Genomic DNA, 20,493 nt, shown 5'->3' on the forward strand with positions numbered 1-20,493 from the left:
TTCGACAAGTTTAGGTAAATGGAGCTCTACCGTATTGTACGAATTTTGCGATAACATTTCCTTTCTCTAAAATATTATCTTTTTCTGAATTTCCAGGCGAGCACCGAGAGTCGAGAGGCGGAAGAGCAGGGTAGCAGCACGACCTCGCCCTCGGAGGGCAGGCACGCCGACGAGACGTCCGGCTCGCCCGTCCTCGAGATGGGCAGCATGGATTCGGCGGGCAGCGCCCACAGTGGCGGCCCTTCCTGCGGCCTGGTCAGTTCCCTTTTCCCGAGCAATTGTCGTGGTCGAGCCGAGGCATTCGCCAGACGTCTTCATCGACGATTAACGTCTCTCGGTGGCGAAGACAATTCTCAACGAAACGATGATTCCTCGTTGCCGAAGGAAACCTCCTGGCTACGTTCGCCGTCAACAGGGAGAAGAATAATAACTAGCAGCTCCAACAAACACGTTCTTCAGCATCAACCTCGTCACAATCCTAACACGGATTTGTGCTACGATTACGATCTCGAGTATGAAGATGGCCTTAGTTCGCCGGCAGAAGAAGCCACAGCAGCGGAAGTCGCGGATTTAGTAGTGAATCCGGAAGTATTAAAATCGAATCATCATGCAATTCACAACAGTTCACCGATTGAATCGAAAACCAGTATAGATTCAGAATCTGGACACGTTTTCGCGTCTCCTTTGTTAGGAACGTCTCCAGATAGCGATTCCTCCGACATCTTCTTCGATCCAGAATCATCCGATGTTGAAAAGCCGAAGAACGAAATGTTCTTCGATCCCGTGACGACCTCGGATAGTGAACTGACTACGTCGAATCTCTCGAACGGTTGCGACATAATAAGGCCCAAAAGCTTGCCCTGTCGTAGAAGGCCAGAGATAAGCGTTGAACATTCCGAGGACACGTCTGAATCGAGCGCTTCGTTCAAAAGGAAAAATTTTTGCGATAAAGATCCGAGGAAGAAGGACTTGGTATGCAGCTCGGAGGACTCGAACGATAGAAGCTCCCAAGAGACATCCACGTCGCCCAGTCATGAATCTCTTTGGAGCACGTTCGACGAGAGCACTATGTCCTTTCAGGACGAATGTCCCGCAAAAACAAATCCTATTTTAATCCCACACCAGAACCGGCTTCCCAAGTCGCATTCTGATTCAGAGATACCCGTCCACGGACCTAGTAGAATGATCACTTCCGCGATTAAGGATGAAGGAATTGATACCGACGAAGTCGATTTTATTAACTTTCTGTCGGAGAATAGCAAATTGGAGGATATTAAGAACGCGAGGAATCTCGTCAAAGAAGATACTTCGGATTCGTCGGAAAATACGTACGAGGAGGATCTTCCATATGACGAAGAGAAGCCCAAGGATACACTGGAGCAACAGTCAAAGATTTTATCTTTGAAACTCGAAGAGATTCCTAACAATGAGATTGACGACCATTCGACGTACAGCAGTATGATCAACATCCCTGGTGCTCTCACCCTCGAGTGTCCTATAGTAGAGGGAGTGATAGAAACCACGATAAAGAACGAGATAAAAATACAGATAGAAAATGGAGCTATAATAGCTAACAGCGACGAGGATAAGATGTGCCTTTTGTTGAAGAAGCTCGCCACAAGTCCAAGTATCAAAGAGGACGTTCATATAACTGAGGAGCCACAGGACGATAGCGTCGAAGAAGAGGAAGAAGAAAGACCTCAGAAGATCAGACGGTGTTCTTCTTTGAAGACAGGAAAAACACCACCAGGGACACCTGGAAGGAAGAAGATCGTTCGATTCGCAGACGTTTTAGGCCTAGATCTCGCCGACGTGCGAACGTTCTTAGACGAAATCCCCAAAGTGCCGAACTCAGCGTACAGCGACTTGATCTACGATGACATTTTCCAGAAAGACACCAGTCCTATAAGCAGCTCACCAAGCCCAGCTCAATGGGGAGCCAGATACATAGGTAATCGACGCGAATCAGGCTGCAGGATATCTTCGCATAAACTGGACAGAACTTTGGTGCCTCTGTTTCAACAACCTGGCGGTCTACCTAATTTCCTGGATCTAGTCCGTGAACGTCGAGTGTGCTTAGAGAACGTGCTGGTCCAGGATCCCGTGTCTCTCTGTATCCAGGGTACGGTCCGCGTGATCAATCTGGACTTTCACAAGTCGGTGCACATCAGATACACGTTGAACTCGTGGCGAAACTTCAGCGACTTGCAAGCCATCTACGTACCTAACTCGTGCGACGGTTTCAGCGACAAATTTTCTTTCGTTCTGTACTGTCACACGCTGTCAATTGGTCAGAGGCTGGAGTTTGCGGTTCGATTTCAATGCAAGGGCGAGCAGTACTGGGACAACAACGCCGGGCTCAATTACTGCTTCCAGTGTTTGCCTGTTTCTCCAGCCGTTGGTTACATGCCCATCACGGCTCAGGAGGGTCAGCATCACGAGTGGTCGCCTGTGTTCTACTGATGGACATCGTAGATCGAGCATTGGATGCCGCGATGGAGACACAGCGATGCTTCGCGTAGACAAGGAGTCTGAAGTGGATCCGAGTAAGGCTAACTAGCGACAGATAGAGAGACAGAGGGAGAGGGAAAGAGAGAAAGCCTACGGTTGTATAAACGTTCCTAGAGTATATACCTTACTGTACATAACTGTTCTATTCTCGAGTCGATCGAAGGAACGAGAAGGCAAGCCGGGGAGCAGGGACCGCACTAGCGTCAATTATTCTTTCCTGCCGTTTTCCGGACAGCCTTTCAATGGACTGGAGAAACTCGACGCACCTGTTAGACTGACATTTTTTACACGTTCGTTGTTCCTTGTTTACGAGCGAGAATATGTATTCGGTATAGACGTGATACCACTTCTATAAACGAACTGGGATTGTAGTTGAGAGAAGAAATATTAAGTACGTAAGTGAATACCTCTTTGAAGATGACAGAGAAGAGGATTTAGTCTTTGCCAGAAGTTGGAAGTTGAAGAGGACATTTGAAAGGCGAACGAATAATGAAGCGTTCAAAGTATCTGGCAGAGCATGGAGGATTATTTTCACGTTCCTAGAAAGTACCTAAGTCTACAGAATTTGCGCCATAATCGAGCCTAATGTGTTTGAAAGACTCTCAAACTGATTATAATGCGAAATGGCAGAGGTTGAAGGTTATGAGAGAAACTGTTACTCGAAATGAAATGTTTGTTGAAGGATGGTATTGCTTCGAAGACGAAATCAAGGCTCTTTTTTCTCGTTTCTTTTTTTTTTTTTTTTTTTAGATGTTAAAGATATTTTACGTAGTTGCATGAATATTCTCAGATGAATTAAGGTTGAAAGGACCTGTTGATGAACTTTTATCCACAAACATATCTGCTCAGCAACTTCTGAGCGACGACCAATTCGGTCTTGCTTACGAATGTTTTATTTAGCACGTTCGCTGCTATTAACACATATTGGGCGTTGATTCAATTACTATACATAAATCCCTAATAAGGTTGCAACGAGGAGATAACTGTTGTATTTTTGAGTTCATGCGTCTCGATAGAAGGTTTTTAACAGGAGATACAAAACAGTGAGGAATGTAATAAAGTAAACTTGAAACGAAGATTTCCCTGATGAGAAGATAGACGGAAGGCGTTTATTTTAATAGCAGCGAATGCGTTAATGTATTATCTATATAGAGTGTACTCTTAGCCCCATAGATGAAACGAAATTACGACGAACCAACTTTATAAACTTCGAAACGAAGCTTTTCTATTCGTTTAATCAAAACGTTCGACCAGTGCCAATTTTGACCTAGTGCCATTGGATCAATTATAATATCGGAAAATAACACGAATCGAATATACGTTATACCATATTCATAAATATTTTTTAAACGAAATGTGATAGTTTAATAGCAACGAATATCATAGTGGGTTGCTTTGTTCTCCTAAATCTAGATTTTATTCGCCAGATGATCGTCGAAAATCAGGGAAATCGGGACTTGATCGATTAATCATTAAATACCTGTATAAATCTCCAAGACGAGGATAGTAACTGATCATTCATGATTTTATTTTTATTATGCATGTATATTTGTACAATTGCTGGAGTGCTAGACATGCAACGAAATTACGAAAGAGGAGATCTCAACAGCTTTGGCAGTAGATTTATCGTTTAGTTCATCGTTAACTTATTTCAATCGTGAAGTGCTTTCATTCTGTGATTCGAGGACTTGAATCGATCATCGTGTGGTATGCAAATGTATATGCAGTGACGAACGAAAGAATGCGTAATCTTACTGTTTAATTAATATTTGCAATCGTTTTCAAATAGTTTTAATAAAAAAGAAAAAAATAATTCTTTTCAATTCGATTTTCATACTGTGTCGTACTTCGCAGGGTGAAAATGAAACATTAAACGATACAAAAAATGTTAGTAATCATTCAAAATGGAACTATATTTACGAGTACATCTAAATAGATTTGAATAGATCAAATATATTTTTTCAGAACTAACTCAACTAATATTAACGATGAAATCTTATATAACAATTTGTACTGAAACAAATGAAATTTATTAACTACAAATCATTCGACTATCCAATTTGAAATTTAAAAATCATATAATCTATAACTTGTAACTTTTCAATTAGACAAGTATAGATTATTATTATTAATATGATCAAAAATATTTAATAATAATTATTTCGTTCATCACTGTAAATTATGCATATTATACTTTGCATAATACACATAAAAACGATATCGCTTATATTTAATTACAACGAAAATATTCAGATCAAACGATCAATTTCTTAATGAATTTCTTCGACAAGTTCTTTCGTTCATTTCTACACTCCTGGCATTATGCGTGAACGATAAACGAACCATTTACGTTAGTCCTCACGTGGGATAACGATAATAGTCGTCAGTGCAATCCAAGTTACCGGTTAAAGGAAGCAGAGACATTTTCAGCGTTTTGGCAACGATTAGAATTTCGTGAGTCACAATAGCAGTGACAGCTGCCAAAAATAAGCAACATTGTCCTGTGTCGCGTGCACGAGATCGCATTGGGTAATGAGATCGACTTTGTTTATCGAATTCCAAACGATAAATGACATTTACCGACGATTCGTGACTAAACTTGGTACAGTATTGCCTGAACGACACAGACCACATTAACAATGAACCAATTGTAATTAACGACGTAAATACCCTCGTGAATTATTACGACCGAGAGAAAAGAATAATCATAGGTCGTACGATAGCGATCGGGATCACAACACGATATAGTATTTCACGATACCACGATATTTTTGCTAATGTTAAACATTTCTTTTGTAATTCTGACCACCGTTGCCATTAACATATTTTGCACGTGTTACATAAAGATACGTCTTTCGCGTTTTGCAATTAAAAGACTTCTTCTTCGCTGTACAGTATCATTGTTCGAAACGGTAATATTAGATCGAAGTACGAGAATTTTATATAAAAAGAAAAGACACGGTACTTATATACATATATGTATAAAGTGGTAATTAAATGATAATCAGACTGTGGATTTTCACGTATTTCCTATAAATCTATTACATGCAATTTAAAGTGAGAAAATCCGCAGGATGCACTCGATGCGCAAAAGTATATAAAACATTTAAAGTACAACACTTGTTATAATATTCAGTAGTTATTGAAACAAATCTCTCCTTAGATTCCATTTTTTTTAATATATATATATATATTCATAAACATGCAAAGCACAAACATCTACAATCTAGTGATAGCACAGAAAATACGTATTTTCACGTAACGCACGCAAAATGTGTCAACTATTGCAAATGTCAATGGTCTTCGAGGTAGCATCAGCAATATAACGTTAACAGAGAAACGAACAAATGATGTTAAGATTACGCTATATATTGTTAAGATATTTTTTGTAACAATTTTCACCGTGAACAAGTGCTTTCTATATGCTATATATATAGAGAACATAAACACAATACAAATTGTACATAAGCGGCGTCAGTATTGGTGGCAAGTGTGTCTCGAGAATGAGGGTGTCGTTTTTTTTTTTTTTGTATAAATCGGTCGATTTTTAATCGTATACTACCATATACAGACTGTTTGGGCAATGTTTGTTATACACATTTTATTGTACATATTCATCGATACATTTTACACAATGATATATTTGCATCACAGTTATAATCGAGTCTCTAGTTTTCGGTATTCTATTTCTCTCTGCTCTTTTCTCTTTATATATATATATATATATACATACATATATATTATGGTGAATATCGATCTTTTCTAATTTTATATTGAACGCATGACAGATATCGTTACTTTGCTATTTTACTCGCTTTGTTTTATCATATTGTTAACTTGGGGACAGAATGCTGCTTATTAATCGATCCATTCTGTAAACACTCCGTCTTATCGTTATCCTTCTACGTATTGGTAAGAGGAAAATAACAGAAAAATGTTTATTACGTTTTGCAAGAGCGAAGAAACGCTTCTTCTTACTAGAGAAGTGAAATTACGTTTCTTTCTTAACGCGTTCGTTTCTTTTATCCGTATAGTCTATATTTTAACGAGATGGTATTTTTGTTTTATCTTTTTTAAATCGTTTTAAACATAAGCGCAACGTAACCACCATTATTGAGGCCCTCGATATTTACGCGCGTATCTCTGCCCGTAAACACACGAACAACATAAATCGAACGAAGCCTTTTCCTATACTTTGTCCTCTGTACATATGCCTCTTAAGAAACAAAGTTCGAATTCTATTCTGGTTAACGGCAGAAACGATATTCTTCCACGTGTTAAGAATGACGGTTATTGAGATTTATGGAAACAGTTATATAAGTACCAGTCACGAGTTAGGATATTTTAATCATGTTATGAAAACTTCAAGCTGATGTACTAGGTATTTTAGAAACCACTCTATTGTATCGCAAGGGAGGAAAATTTTCAATTTCTTTCGTTGCTACAACATTTTTATATTTTTTAATAGTATAAAAAATTGTCTATTTCTTCCTATATATCAACGTTATTAGACAATTCTGTATGAACATCGAAATAGATTCGTAACGTTTCTCAGTACTTTTTTCATAAATATTTTATGAAGAAATTCGATATTTTCATTTACAAAAGAAACGCACAGATTATATAGGGTGACAATAAAGGTACAGTAGAGGGATTGAAATAGGAAATGCACAGTGGTAGGACTTGAACGAAGATAAATGGCGAAGAGGAACGAAATAAGAAGAAAGGGACCCGTCTACTGCCAGACACGTCTTGTGTTCAACCCGTTAGGAGTTATGACCTTTTAATTTTCATTTCACAAATGCATCATGCAAAAGTGATCTCTATCCAAATTATCTCGAAAGTTCATCATTATCTCGAATGTAAATTTCACTAAACATTTACACGAATTATTATTAGTCACACTACGATGGTATTAAAAAAAAAAAAAAAAAAAAAAAAAAAATAGTTGGACTTGAAAAAAGCCATCAGTCATCGGGAATTTTTCAGAAACAGTTGCATTATTGCTCGCATTATCAAAAATTTCAAGCTAATCTCTGAAGAATACGAAGGACCATTTTAATCTTTTGTTTTCGATCTATCGCAGAATTTCTGAAATATCTTATACATCAGGTTGGAGAAATAAAGGATTCCGGAAACGAAAGCAATTTATACTATTAAGAATTGTTGAATCTTATGGAACATACGCGTTTTAAATTTTACAAGGTGCAGGGTGTCGCCCAGGAACTTCAATTTCTATTAACACGCAAATCCTAAGTTCCACAAGGGAATTCTCATCATTGATGAGAGATTTCAACAAAATTTACGGAAAATCAATTTCGCAGTCTCGAACAACATCGCGAGAAATGTCGAAAAACGACCGTGTGACACCCTGAGTAAACCGGAGACGAGCTATTTTTGTTAAATCTTTGTTCGCGTTTGCTAAGCTATTGCCTCACTCGTAAGATTCTTCCAACAGCGACGATACAAAGTTTTACACTCGTTTCGCGCTACGAAATCGATTTCCAATGGCAGCTACGATTTTTACGAGAACCTTACGATACCGAGGGGCTGAAACAAGCGCAGGAAACAACTGTAACGCAAGTCTCGAACGTAGAAATATACTTCGATACGGTGTCATTTTCCGTTGGCTGATTCGTCATCGTCGAATATTCTAGTTATATAATAAGATTTTAAAAGTATCATTTTCTGCCTATTACAGAAATTTTAATCTCCAAATTATCGTTTTAATCGTTATTTTAGATTCGTATGATTTTAAATAATCTGTATATGTGTTCTTAAATATAAAAGATACAATTCCAAAGAAGCCGAAAATTATGGCAAGCCTGAAGAATTTGTATGAATCTTAAATTTTTTAATTAGATAAGAATTATCAGGCTCGATCAGAGATTCGAGCAAATCTCTGCGAATAAATTATCGGCGATCAAGGAAATCTGAACGATTTTCACGAATTTGTAAGATCGTCCTATTAGATAAGAATCAGTAGGACCAAGCAGAGATTTGAGCAAATTTCTGTGTTAAAATTATTGGCAATCGAGAGAATCCCATCAGTTTTCATGAATTTTTTTAATTCTTTAACAAAATAAGAATTGTCAGGATCAAACAAAGATTCGAGAAAAAATATGTATATATTATATTGAAAGTCGATTATAGTTATGTGTTTAGTTAGTCGAGAGTTTGATGGAATGAAAATTCGTAGAGAAAAATCTTGGTTACCTGGTTGAGTTGAACCTCCGATCTTCTTAAAATCAGAGTAGCCATTTGCAAGAAAGAAACGAAACAAGAATGGATTAATCGTAAAAGTGTTTCGAGGTTCCATTTGCAATTAGTACGAGATTCCTCGATGAATCGTTTAGAGATTTGTCTTTTGCTTTCTTCTTTTTTTTTTTTTCGTCGTTGAAATGGGGACGTTTCTACGTTCGAGACGAAACGAACGGGAGAAAAAAAAACCATAACTATAACGGTAGTATATTTTTATATTCTAATGTACACGTAAGCATACGTTGCACCTCTAGTCCATAGAGCCGTGAGTTTTCGTCCAATTACCGAGCCTTTTGCAGTTTTTAACGAAAGAAAAAAGCAAGAAGAAGAAAGAAGGAATTAATTAACGAAGTTTAAATGGACAACTATTTTATGGTGTTAAGGTGCGAGAGAAAAAGGAGGAAAGACTACGTGTATATGTGCGGCGTGTATGCGTATGTGTGTGCGTGTCAGCGCATTTCAGATCGTATGATTGAGAAAAAATGAGAGAGAACGAACGGAAGAGCATGGAAATACCGAATAATCTCTCTGTCCATTTGTAATAGTTATTTTTACTTTATAATTTTAATTCGCTACTTTTAATCGTTTAATGTCTGTTTCTTTCCTCTCTTATTTTTACCCAATTTGGCACGGGAAGAGGATAAAACTCGTTTGTCCTTCCGATCGTCGAATTTCGATTGCGAAATCAGTGGATAAGAATTAGCGACGAACAGACTCGCAGACATAAATTCGCAAAACGAAGATGATTCTTCCGATCCTTGAAAAAGTAGTCTAATTATAAATATATGCTGCCGTTTATTTATTTTCTGTGTCGTGGATCCTTCTTGTTTCACGTTAAATCCACTTTTCGTCGATCTGTTAAATAAGTTTGTAGATACTGTTCGTTGCAATTCACGTCGATCTTTCACATCTGAAAGATTCTTCGAATCGAACCTGCTATTTCATTTGTATTGGATCGTCGTTCTTTGCTCTTTACTCCCGTTTCTATTCTAAATATCACTTCAAAGGAGAAATCTATACACTCGCAAAGGGGAATTATCGCCAAAATTGCTATCGAAAAATCGAGTTGGTGGTAAGATTTGTCGCGCTTTTTGTTCTCGGCAATTATTATTTTAACGAATATCTACCATTATTTATGAAGAAAGCACGATCTATGGATCACGGATAGGTGCTCGAATCAGAGCCAAGACTGAACGAGACAATTTCGATAAAGACTTTTACTGTAATTTATTCCTTCGCACAAGTAACACGATCGTAAATAATAATACGAATTTGTTAGGTTCATAAATGATGGAAGAGTCTGAGAGAAACCAAAGGGAAGACCGCAAAGAACGATGATACTCGCGATCAATTTCGTCATCGATTTCATGAACGCTGTCTTTGTATAATTATTCGATTGTTGTTTAAGATATAGCGCGATTCGTGGGAAATCAAAATTTTTTCCAGAAGGATTTAGCATACGAGTTTTGAGGCTTTCACGGCTCGGATCGCCGCACCTGACACTGTTGTACACAATAATTATATTACAAATTCATTATACAATTATGCTCGAGACGTTCGATTAGAAACTGCGTTCGGAAGAAATTTCTTCCCGATGTTTCACCAGCATCGCAGCTAGCTTCTTCGCTGTTTAAAATCCGATGTCCGTCATGGTGCGTTTTTAGACACCGAAGAAGTTAGCTGCAACACTGGCTGGCGAAACATTGGAAAGAAATTTCCTTTGGACGCAGCTTTTACTCGGAAATTTTATTCGAACAGCGTTGTGTAGAACACCGCTCGGTGTGTCAGCTGAATTAGAGTTTTCGAGAAAAGTAATTAATTGTCATTGTCAATGGACAATCGTTGAGTTTCCTACGAAGATTGGAAAAGTTGGCCGATCTCACATCGAACTTTTTTCCCCATTGAATCGGCGTTGCTGATCGTAGTACATTCATTCAAGGGATTTGATATATTTCTATGTGTATATGAAAAGTTTACTATAACGATTAATCAATCTTGAAAAGTTATTATGACTGAAATCCTCTATCGAAAATTTCTGAGGAACGGAGGATAGAAAATATTTTAGATATCAATTTTCTCGAAAACAAGAAAGAGAAGATTAATTACATGTCGAAATAGTTCTATAACGCATTCTCCTTCTCCTTTACTTGTCTTTGATAGAGGAAAAACTCGTTGTTTAATATTTAGGATTACGCTCCACTGAGAATTTTCAAAGAATGAAAGAAAATGTTCTGTTGGAAAGATTAATTATTTATCCAAATAATTAATTCTACAAAGAAATCGTTTATTATATGTTATTTTAAGAAGGAATTACTTGTTATTTAATATCTAGAATTACGCTATATCTTGCATGATGTACCCTAATACGGAACGATAATACTCACTGAAAATGCGTGGAAATGTTCGAATATTCCGCGAATCTTACAACTACGATATTCTCTGCTTTACAATGTAATATTTCGTCTCTGAACAAGAACGCGTAGCTTTAAATTTCGAAGATGAGTTTAATCGGTGCCGCAAAGACGAAGCGTCATTGATACGAAATAATCATTCGATATTTTCGGTCGGTCGAAGGCCACGGTGCAGTAATTGCGCTCATCGAAACACGTTTTTCTTTTTTTTTTATATATATTTCTACAGGGCCTCCATGTATCTGTATTAGTAAAAAGTGTAGCGTTTCTTACTGTACTTCCTTTATCTACATTATATACTTTGCTGTTAATCACATTTTGATTATTTGCGAAAGGTCAGTGAAGTTGTATATCAAATATACGATTTAGAAAAGCAACAAAAAAAAGGTCATTGATTTATTTACTGCGTGTTACATTTATGTTTATATTAATATTAATGTGTACTTTTTTTACAAAAACAAAGAAAGAAAAAAAGAACGAAATACATTTAGAATTTTATCGATTCGTGTACCGTGGACTTCAACGACGAAACACGGCGATGCTAACCTTTTCATTTCGTTCGATATTTCACGTTATTTACACGGAAATACCCAATGCAAACACGTTTATTCTTCTACAGTTCCTTCGTGACACGGAACGCGTTACTTTATTCAACGATCCTTTTTGTCTTATGAATATCATTTAAGAAAATCATCGCGTCACTTCGACAAGACTTTAGTTCGTTAATTGGACTCTTCATTGATCAACAACTACGATTAACTCTGGCTATTTTTAATACTAACAACGATAAATCTCTGTTAAGCCTCAGCTGATTATCTCATCAGGCTTAAGTTTAAAAAATATTTTTCTACAAACTTGAATTATTGTTAATATTATCAATATCTCTATTGAGAAATACCTACTTTTTCTTTGATATTGCATTAAAAGCTAATTTTATAGAAAGAGTTGAAATATTATAATATTCTATAATCTAGAGATTCCGAGGAAAGAACAGTTAAATATTGTATTTTTTATAGGAAAGTAGTTTTCAAGTTCGGTGTGCTTCGTCGATTAACGCCACGTTACTTGGATCCGAACGTGCGTTTCTTCGTCCTTTTAAAAATTTTCATAATATCGAAATATTAAATTACACGATATCATTGTCATTACGTTAAGATATTGCTTGTCTATTTTCAACTACATGTTACATAAAAATTCTGAAAGAAAACGAACGAAATTTTGTTATGCTGCAATTCACATATTTAATCATACACAAGCGACATTAAAACCGGGAGATCTTCAAAATTATGTGATCTTATGTGATTCTTCTCAATCATGAAGTAACGTTGAGATCAGAAAATTAACAAAAGTTATATAATCCACTTATCTCGTTTTTCTTCTCCGATCTTCGTATACGTATACCGTAAGAATCGATCGTCTGACTTCTTTATTTCTTTCTTTCTTTTTTTCAAATCATTCTTTTTTTTTTTTAACGGAGTTAAGTAAAAGTTGGTCTCTGAAGAAGTTTCACCGCACGGAAGACGGAGCAACGTTGCTTCGGACTGATAGCAACGATCAGTCGATTTGCGTACTTTTACACAGAAGAAAATGGAAATAAAATAAAAAGGTAAAGAACAAAAAAGAAAAAAAAATGTATCATGTATACGTACAGCAGGAAACAGATTGTAGCTGATACAAACGGTCAGTCCGATTTTTAAAATCCCTTTTCCTTTTTCTCCTTCCGCCATTGTACGTCGACGAAACTGTAATTTTTAATCTCATTTGTTTGTTTAGATATTGTCTCTCGGTAGTTTGGTTTAAGGTTTCGCGTTTATTGTTATACAGTGCCGAGTATGGCGTGGGTGATAGCGTTTAAGGGTTCTAATGGAAGGAATAATTGCGGCGAAACGAGGAACGAATGTTGATGGAGGAATGAAGCAAGTATCTATACGTATAAATAGACGTATATTATATATCTGTAACACATGTTCTATATGTTATTAAGACAATAAATGGAAGACCGATCGACAGTCTCTTCTTCTATCCTTGTGAAATATTTCTGGAATGTTAACGTTGTTTTATATTAATTTAGATTTAGTTCAAGAGTTTCGATTTACTATAGTCTCGTTTACTGTAACACGGTCCGATTGGAAAATTTAATCGTTTCAAATGTATTATAGTAGATCGATCGTACGGATAACATTTTATTTATCCTTGTTTGTAATTATTTTATGCACGATTGAAAATGCAAATTTTCTTTTCAAGTTTCTCACAGTCAATTGTAAAAATTGGAAAGTACAGATTGGAAATAGAAATCAGTTTGATTTTATCATTAGGTTTCTGTTACACCTCTGTATCGTCGTTATTAAAAATTTTATTTCCTTGCCTATGGATTTCGGCTGATGGTAATAATTCTAAAGAATTCTAAAGAATAATAATTCTAAAGAATTTTCAATCACGAAGAAGAAAGACAAATCTGTTCCTGATATTGTTTAAAATAATAGTAAACTGATTTCTAATGGTAATATTCTCTGTCGATATTTGTGATAATAAAAAGCAACGAATATATTTCAACTCAGTAAATTTCGAACGAACTAATCGTAATATATAGAGATATTTCAGAAAGATGGTTATATGTTTAGCGTGGAGGATATCGTTCAATCGATTGTAAAAGCAATGTAAAGGCAAGTGTCAGATTCAGCTCACGCATGATTTTCTTTTATTAGAACCTTATATGCGAGGTTTTATATTTAAAGCAATTGTCGAGTAAAAGTGACGCAAAAGCACGAAACTTATTTTTATAAATAAAGCTAATTGAAGAGTTATTATCGGTAAGTGTGACCTGGCAATCTGGGGTTACTTTAAACCTTAAGTTTATCACTTGGGTTGCAGATAGAACGAGGTACGTTGCGATTCCACGAATTGCACGATGTCACTGTTTTCTTTGCGGCACGGTATTGTTTCATTTTTTACTTTATCTACGTCCAAAAAACGTTAAGCCCGTAAAGAAAGGAAAAATAGTCCATGGAAATGACGTACACAATCCAGTTTCGAAGAATCAATCGAACGCTGGATAAAAATAATTTTTTAGAAAAGATAATTTTCACGAGGCAAGAAATAATGATAAATGGCAATTGTTATCCAGTGCTTTTGATTATAACATTCATATTATTTAATAACTACCATTATATTTTACTTTTTGAAATTTGTAATCTTAATTTCGAGTTAGTGGTGCATTCATTTGGTAAATGAGAGAGAAACATATAAAATAACAATAAGGATTGATCCAATAACTTTTTATTCGATTTAACTTTCCATCAAAATCTGCAAATTGTTACGTCTTTGTATTTCCATTACAACGTGTGTCCCTTGTACACTGAGCTTCTCGATTATGTATAACAACGACAAAGATCATTTTATTCATCTCTTTTGTTTCTATACAAAGCAGCAAATCATAGTATAATTTTTCGTCGCAAGCTACAGGATAATCGAGCGGTTGAAAATAATTGAACTCTACCTTCCGGTTAGGCCAACATTCCACGTGTATTTTTAGAGTACTTTCAGCGGTGCCAAGTTTAGCTCGTGTATCGAGTTTGCATTGTTTTGCATTGCACAAGCGTTGTAGCTTTTGGAAACTTAATCTATATTCGTAATACACGGCACGAACGTTGTTGGTGGCGAATTTGATATGTTTTCCAGTGAATTTTAGTTACAGTCGTAATCTGGCCTGACACAATTATCGTCGATTGCGTTACGCTTTTTAAAGCAATCAATTATTTGCTATAGACCCGTTGGTTTATAAATAAAACTCACAAATGTTTTGTCGCGAAGTTATAGCCGGACACACGATATTGTTCGACAAACGATTAAATTAATTATATATTATTCTCGGCTTTTGAAGACGATATCAATATCTTCTCTAATTTTTAAAGAACGCGTGATACAAAGACTACGTGCCAGAAGAAGATTTTGTGGAACTAGTAAAAGTGGGTTTATTCTATTCTATGTTTCTTACTTGTTCGATCATTCACCTTTCGCACAATCTTTTTAATCACCATTATTTTAATCTGAATTATATTAATCATAAGTACTGCCATTAATTACCAACTTATCCATACTAAGTGAGTAACAAACTTCTACTACGATGTTCTATTTATTTCAAGCAATAGCAGTCATGTGATGAATGAATAATCTCCGTATTTTAAAAATAAAATATGACTTGGAACGACGGTCAGACCAGTGTTCCTGTTATGACAGATACTGTGATAGCTATAAGAATGCTATGATAGATAAAGGGAATACTAAGGTAACAAAGAAAAGGGTAAACAAATAATTAGAATAATTAAGAAATATTTCTTTTAACTTTATAATTTCGCAACTGCTGAAAACCCAATTAGATCGTTAGTCTTCTATTCTTTTGCGCTTATAATTACATCGAAGTAAAAGTAACTTTATAAACAAGTCTAATACACTCCGCGACAGAACTATGATATAGACGTGAATCGAGGAAGATTATACTTGGCTCGTTATTAGAACTCGTTGATTTCTTCCTCCTTCGTTCGTAGTGTTATTGTTTGCTTTATACGTGTGGAAGCATACTGTTCAGTTCTATATACAGAAATACCAAAGTCTATAATTCCAAGAATTCAGACAATGCACGTAAACATGTTGTGTTCTCCGCGACAAAATTCTAAGATGGTTGTTGTTTGCTAACGAGATGAGAACGTAATAAAAAGTGATTCGTGCGATTTTCGCTGCAGTAATTGGTTTCATGTAATTTCTTGTTGAACGTGCTATCTCATGGCGATTGTTATTTCTAGTATTAGATACACTGTGATTGTAAAATAACTCGTCGATGCAAACTAATTGGTAACTCGTAAAAAGAAAGAAAGAAAAAGAATTTTTCATCGGCAGAAATAGCGTGCATCCACCATCTAAAAGAAATAAGAAACTGTATGTACTTGAAAAAACATTCTGGTGAGTGAGAAAAAATAAAATCTTATTGAACAGCAAAGACAAATTGATGGAGGAGGTATTATAGTATAGACAGCTATAAGTTACGCTGATAAGAGCGATATCATGTTTGTTTCTAATAAAATGAACAGTAAAATATATATCCAAACAATCCAAGAACTGTTAATCGAATATGTCTGTCGAATGGCTGTAGAAAATTTTATTTTTCAACTCATGACGATTCAAGCAAAGTACGTTAAGTTTGGAAACAGAAGATATTGAAGTATTATCATGGCTCGCCAGATCGCTGGATCTGAAGATTATGAAAAGTTACGAGAAACAAAAATGGTACTACACGATATTAATAAGTAAATAAAAATTTCCATTTATCTGGCAAAGAAGTATTCCGTGTCTTATAGTTTCGTCGCACTATTTTTCATTGAGAAATCTGCAATTGTAAATAATCTCTATTTAAATTGGAATTATTAGAAATATTTTGATCGCAATATATCTATTTACTGAAGTAGTTCAATCGTTGTACTTTAGTGATTCTACAAAATTGTGTATTTATATGATGTTATTCATTAAAATCTCTTTTTCTCTCTCCATAAATGCCTTGTAGTTTTGTCGCAGAGCGTATATTGTTATAGTAAACGTTCATATAGAAGCAGACAGAAATTTCTTTTGTATCACATTCTTTCGCTATAGTAAGAATAGATGGATATCGTTATAGATTGAGAAAAAAGAATACTTATAGTAGTTTTATGTTTCTCTTGTCGATAAGAATGATGTAATAATATCTTTACACGAGAGGAAAACTTCTGATGTTCCACATTGTATTCATACTAACGAAAGACACCTAAAATTAATTTTTAATCGTTTTTACATATTTAACACATTCGTTGCTACTGGCGCAATTACGTCAATTTAATTACCTAAATACTTAACTGTAATTTTCTTATTTAAAATTTAATTGTCAGACTTTAAGTAACGTTAACAACGTAACTGTTACTCTTACATTTTTATGCGCCCTAACAAAATAATTTACAGTCAGAAAGACATACAAAACAATAATATTAAACTTGCTTAAACTAGAGATGTTTTTCATTTCAAAAAGCTGTACATTTGTTGGAAAAGAGATCACGATATTTTAGCAGCAACCAATGTGTCGAGTAGAATTCAGGTGGAGAAAAAAGAAAAGAAATCACGTTGTTCGAAAATGGCAGCTGTTTATTACGAAAAAAAAGGAAGGAAAACAGTGGACATTAAAAAACGGCTTAAGTCGACATTAAAAAACGGCTATGTCGTCTGGAAAGCAATACCCTAATGGTTACCCTGTGTGCTTCTGTCGTTGCAAATAATTAAGTATCCTTCGATAAAAAGCGATCTCTCTCTTTCTCTCTCTCTCCTTGTCTCCCTCATCAGTCTTTACAACGTTCTTCAATGGATTATCAACGAAAGAAGCGATCTAAATAGCGCCAAGATGTCGCGCGTTCAGAAACACTCGCTGCATCTTTTTCTTTACGCAATAACCGATAACATCCCATCAATTATTTAAATATTTAAATATTTAAATAAATATTTCTTAATGCCTCGTCTCGTAAGTACTTGCTCTCGTTCGTATAATTAAGTTCAGCGATTATATCGCTGTTTATCTTAAGCTACGCGATTATACAGGGAAAACGATCACAAAATAAAAAAATAGGCACTCGATCGAAGCGTCCTGAATTGAAAGCACTCACTGCCGTGAATCACATAAGATATTGCTTACTGGAACAATCGTTCGTTACGATCCATCACGCTGATCGATTTATTAATATATTTAAAGATATTAAATCAAGAGAATCTACCACGATCCTCTCTTAAAGGCAATGATTCTAATCTCTCTTTTTCCTTCGATTTCTCTTTTAACGTCGCTTCCATGCGCAAGTGGCATCCCTGACAAACATCTACATTTGCGTCTAATCGTTATCGCCTATTACTCCACATACGTTTGTCGCTAACATTACCAAAATTTCGAGGCCAACTCGAACATCTTTGAGATTCTTCCTGCATCAATGTCTATCAAACGATAGTTCGATCAAATTATTTCTCGTTTTCGATGTTCTCAATCTTTCTCGACAAGTTATTTATCATTTTTAACTTCCTAAACCATGTCGGCGAATCGTTTATCATTCTTAACGCTCTCAATCTTTTTCACAAATTATTTATCATTTTCAACATTCTCCAACCTTTTCTACGAATTACGTACTTTCGACGTCCGTAAGAATTCTTCGATTCTATTCTCCATTATCAAAAGAAAATTCGACAAATTATCAAACGTTCCCGATGTCCTCGATACTTCGCTCTATATCGACTTCCTCGAAGGAAAATTCTCACATAGTTAAAAGAAAATTCGACGAGTTACTCGATACTTTCACGGATCGAATAAACACATTGCAAATAGTTACAAGCTATTGCTTTCGTACAGAGGCGTGGTTTTGGTCAACTTCAATGCCCTCAGCTGTTTGTATAGTCGTTGCTTGCAGAACTGATAGAATTCGATTTCCCTGGTGAAATTGCTTCGCACTATGTCCTTTACTTCTTCGCTGACTGGTGGCTTGAAGAAGTTTCGATTGATCCTCGTGAACGCGTTCACCTCATCTGAAAGAGAAAATTTTCTCAGTCCTCGTGTTTCCTTGCAATACGAACATACAATACTTTTCATAATTATACACACGCATAATTTTAACCATTTTCTGTTGACAACAGCACACGAATATTAGCAAAATATGTAAATGAATGATAAATGTCCAGAAGCGATACTCATCATCTTCTTATAAAATCATTAAATAATAAACTTTAATTGCGTCACGTTACGTCCGAAATTAATGAGGAATTCATCGATAGACCTACCGAGTTTCATCAAAATTTGTTAAATATCCGTACCTGAACTAACGTAGACGATTTTTTTATGAGTTTGGAAGAAACTTCCTTATCTGATCTCTATCTTAGAAATGTTAAAGAACAGTATGCGGACTGGGAAATTTTTTTAGCTGAACGTGTCTTTTTGGGGGTATTTTAGGTCGATAGATTTTCACGGAAACGAACGGTTTTGAAAATTCGTTGTTACGAATATTTGACCCACCAAAAGCTGTAGAAATCCGCGTAAGACCATAATCGTGCGGAGCGGTAAGTGGCAAAACAAATGATGTAAGCGACGACAGTTGGTGGAGCCAATGCCAATGTTCTAAATGCTAATTTTAACGCTTACCGCCTCACGGCTGCCAAAATATAAAAAATAACCCGAACCTAATCCAATACTCGCGATTTAAATGCATACACAGTAAATCATAGAGCAGCTTAAAAGCAGCAAATTATTGAAAAATCCTGCGAGGACGTCGCGTATCAACAGATTTTTTCACAACCGAAATTTTTCCCGTCTTATTGCCGTGAAAAATGGCCCTTATTTTTGGTTTCAGCGACCTGAGAAATTTCTAAAAAGCGTCATTCCAGCCAAATATCGATAATGAGCAGCTACTGTTGCTTCTCATGACTAATTAATTGTTAATTTTTACAATTGACATTTTGGTAAAATTCACATATTGTCACTACAAATCGACCAGTATCTGAATACTTGAGAATCTACGAACATACTAAATTTGCACAAATGGAAAGGAGTTCTCTGAAAGGAGTGCGAGCTCGATTGGTTGTCTTTGACAGACTCGACACGACAGCAAAGTTAAGCTCACCTTTTGACAGAAAATGTCATGTATATTCAAGTAAAACAACGTTTTCATCTCCACGTTATACTTAATCCTATATAACTGTCGATTGTTAGCTGGAAAATAATCAGAATGAAATATTTTTCCAATACGAGATTCTTCTATCGCAACCATCGATTGTTAATTAAAAGTTAATTACAACGAGGTATTCTTCCCTGTATGATTGCTTTGTACCGGTGTAAAATATTTGTTTCGTAGTAATCGTTGGTTGGCGAAGGATTTACAGTTACATGCAAATAAGAGAACAAAAGAATTACCGTAGTAGACGTCGGTGGCGCCTCGGAAAAATCGGGGTATATAATTTTCCAATACCGTGAGAGTGGTATTTACGTCCTCGAGCACTCCGACGACCGCATAGTGTTTCTCCACTGCCATCTTCGCTCGTTCCAGCGCGCCCACTGTGTTGAACGGGCTTCGAACAAATGACAATTGATGAGTATGACAGGTGCTTGAAGTATGGTGTGACAAAAGGTAAAAACATAGAATCGAACGAATGGCGCGAACAAGGTGTGAATAATGCACAATGTATTCTAGGTTGGAAGAATCTCTTGAAAAACTCGTCGGAAGAATCTCTTGAAAAACTTGTCGAAGGAATTTTTAGCTTGATTTCTTTG

General features: G+C 35.8%; 2 protein-coding genes across 9 annotated transcripts in view; one reads left to right on the forward strand and one right to left on the reverse strand.

Moving 5' to 3' along the window:
* Positions 1–20,493, forward strand: part of LOC100649961 (glycogen-binding subunit 76A) — a 153,027-nt gene that overhangs the window by 80,040 nt on the left and 52,494 nt on the right. For 4 of the 5 annotated variants that reach the window (XM_012310592.3, XM_020864024.2, XM_048407260.1 and 1 more), the window contains one exon: positions 97–13,187. The exons of the other annotated variant lie outside the window; for it this stretch is intronic. In XM_012310592.3, the coding sequence (XP_012165982.1) occupies positions 199–2,463 (2,265 nt within the window). In that variant the 5' untranslated portion in view covers positions 97–198 and the 3' untranslated portion in view covers positions 2,464–13,187. Of the gene's footprint in view, positions 1–96; positions 13,188–20,493 lie in introns of those variants that run through there. 5 annotated transcript variants of the gene reach the window in all.
* LOC100642453 (heparan sulfate 2-O-sulfotransferase pipe) overlaps positions 14,444–20,493 on the reverse strand; it is a 123,957-nt gene continuing 117,907 nt past the window's right edge. For all 4 annotated transcript variants that reach the window (XM_048407267.1, XM_048407268.1, XM_048407265.1 and 1 more), the window contains 2 exons: positions 20,137–20,291; positions 14,444–18,758 (listed from right to left, as the gene is read on the reverse strand). In XM_048407267.1, the coding sequence (XP_048263224.1) occupies positions 18,562–18,758; positions 20,137–20,291 (352 nt within the window). In that variant the 3' untranslated portion in view covers positions 14,444–18,561. The remainder of the gene's footprint in view (positions 18,759–20,136; positions 20,292–20,493) is intronic.

This window comes from Bombus terrestris, chromosome 7 (genome assembly GCF_910591885.1).
Source record: "Bombus terrestris chromosome 7, iyBomTerr1.2, whole genome shotgun sequence".
Lineage (NCBI taxonomy): Eukaryota > Metazoa > Arthropoda > Insecta > Hymenoptera > Apidae > Bombus > Bombus terrestris.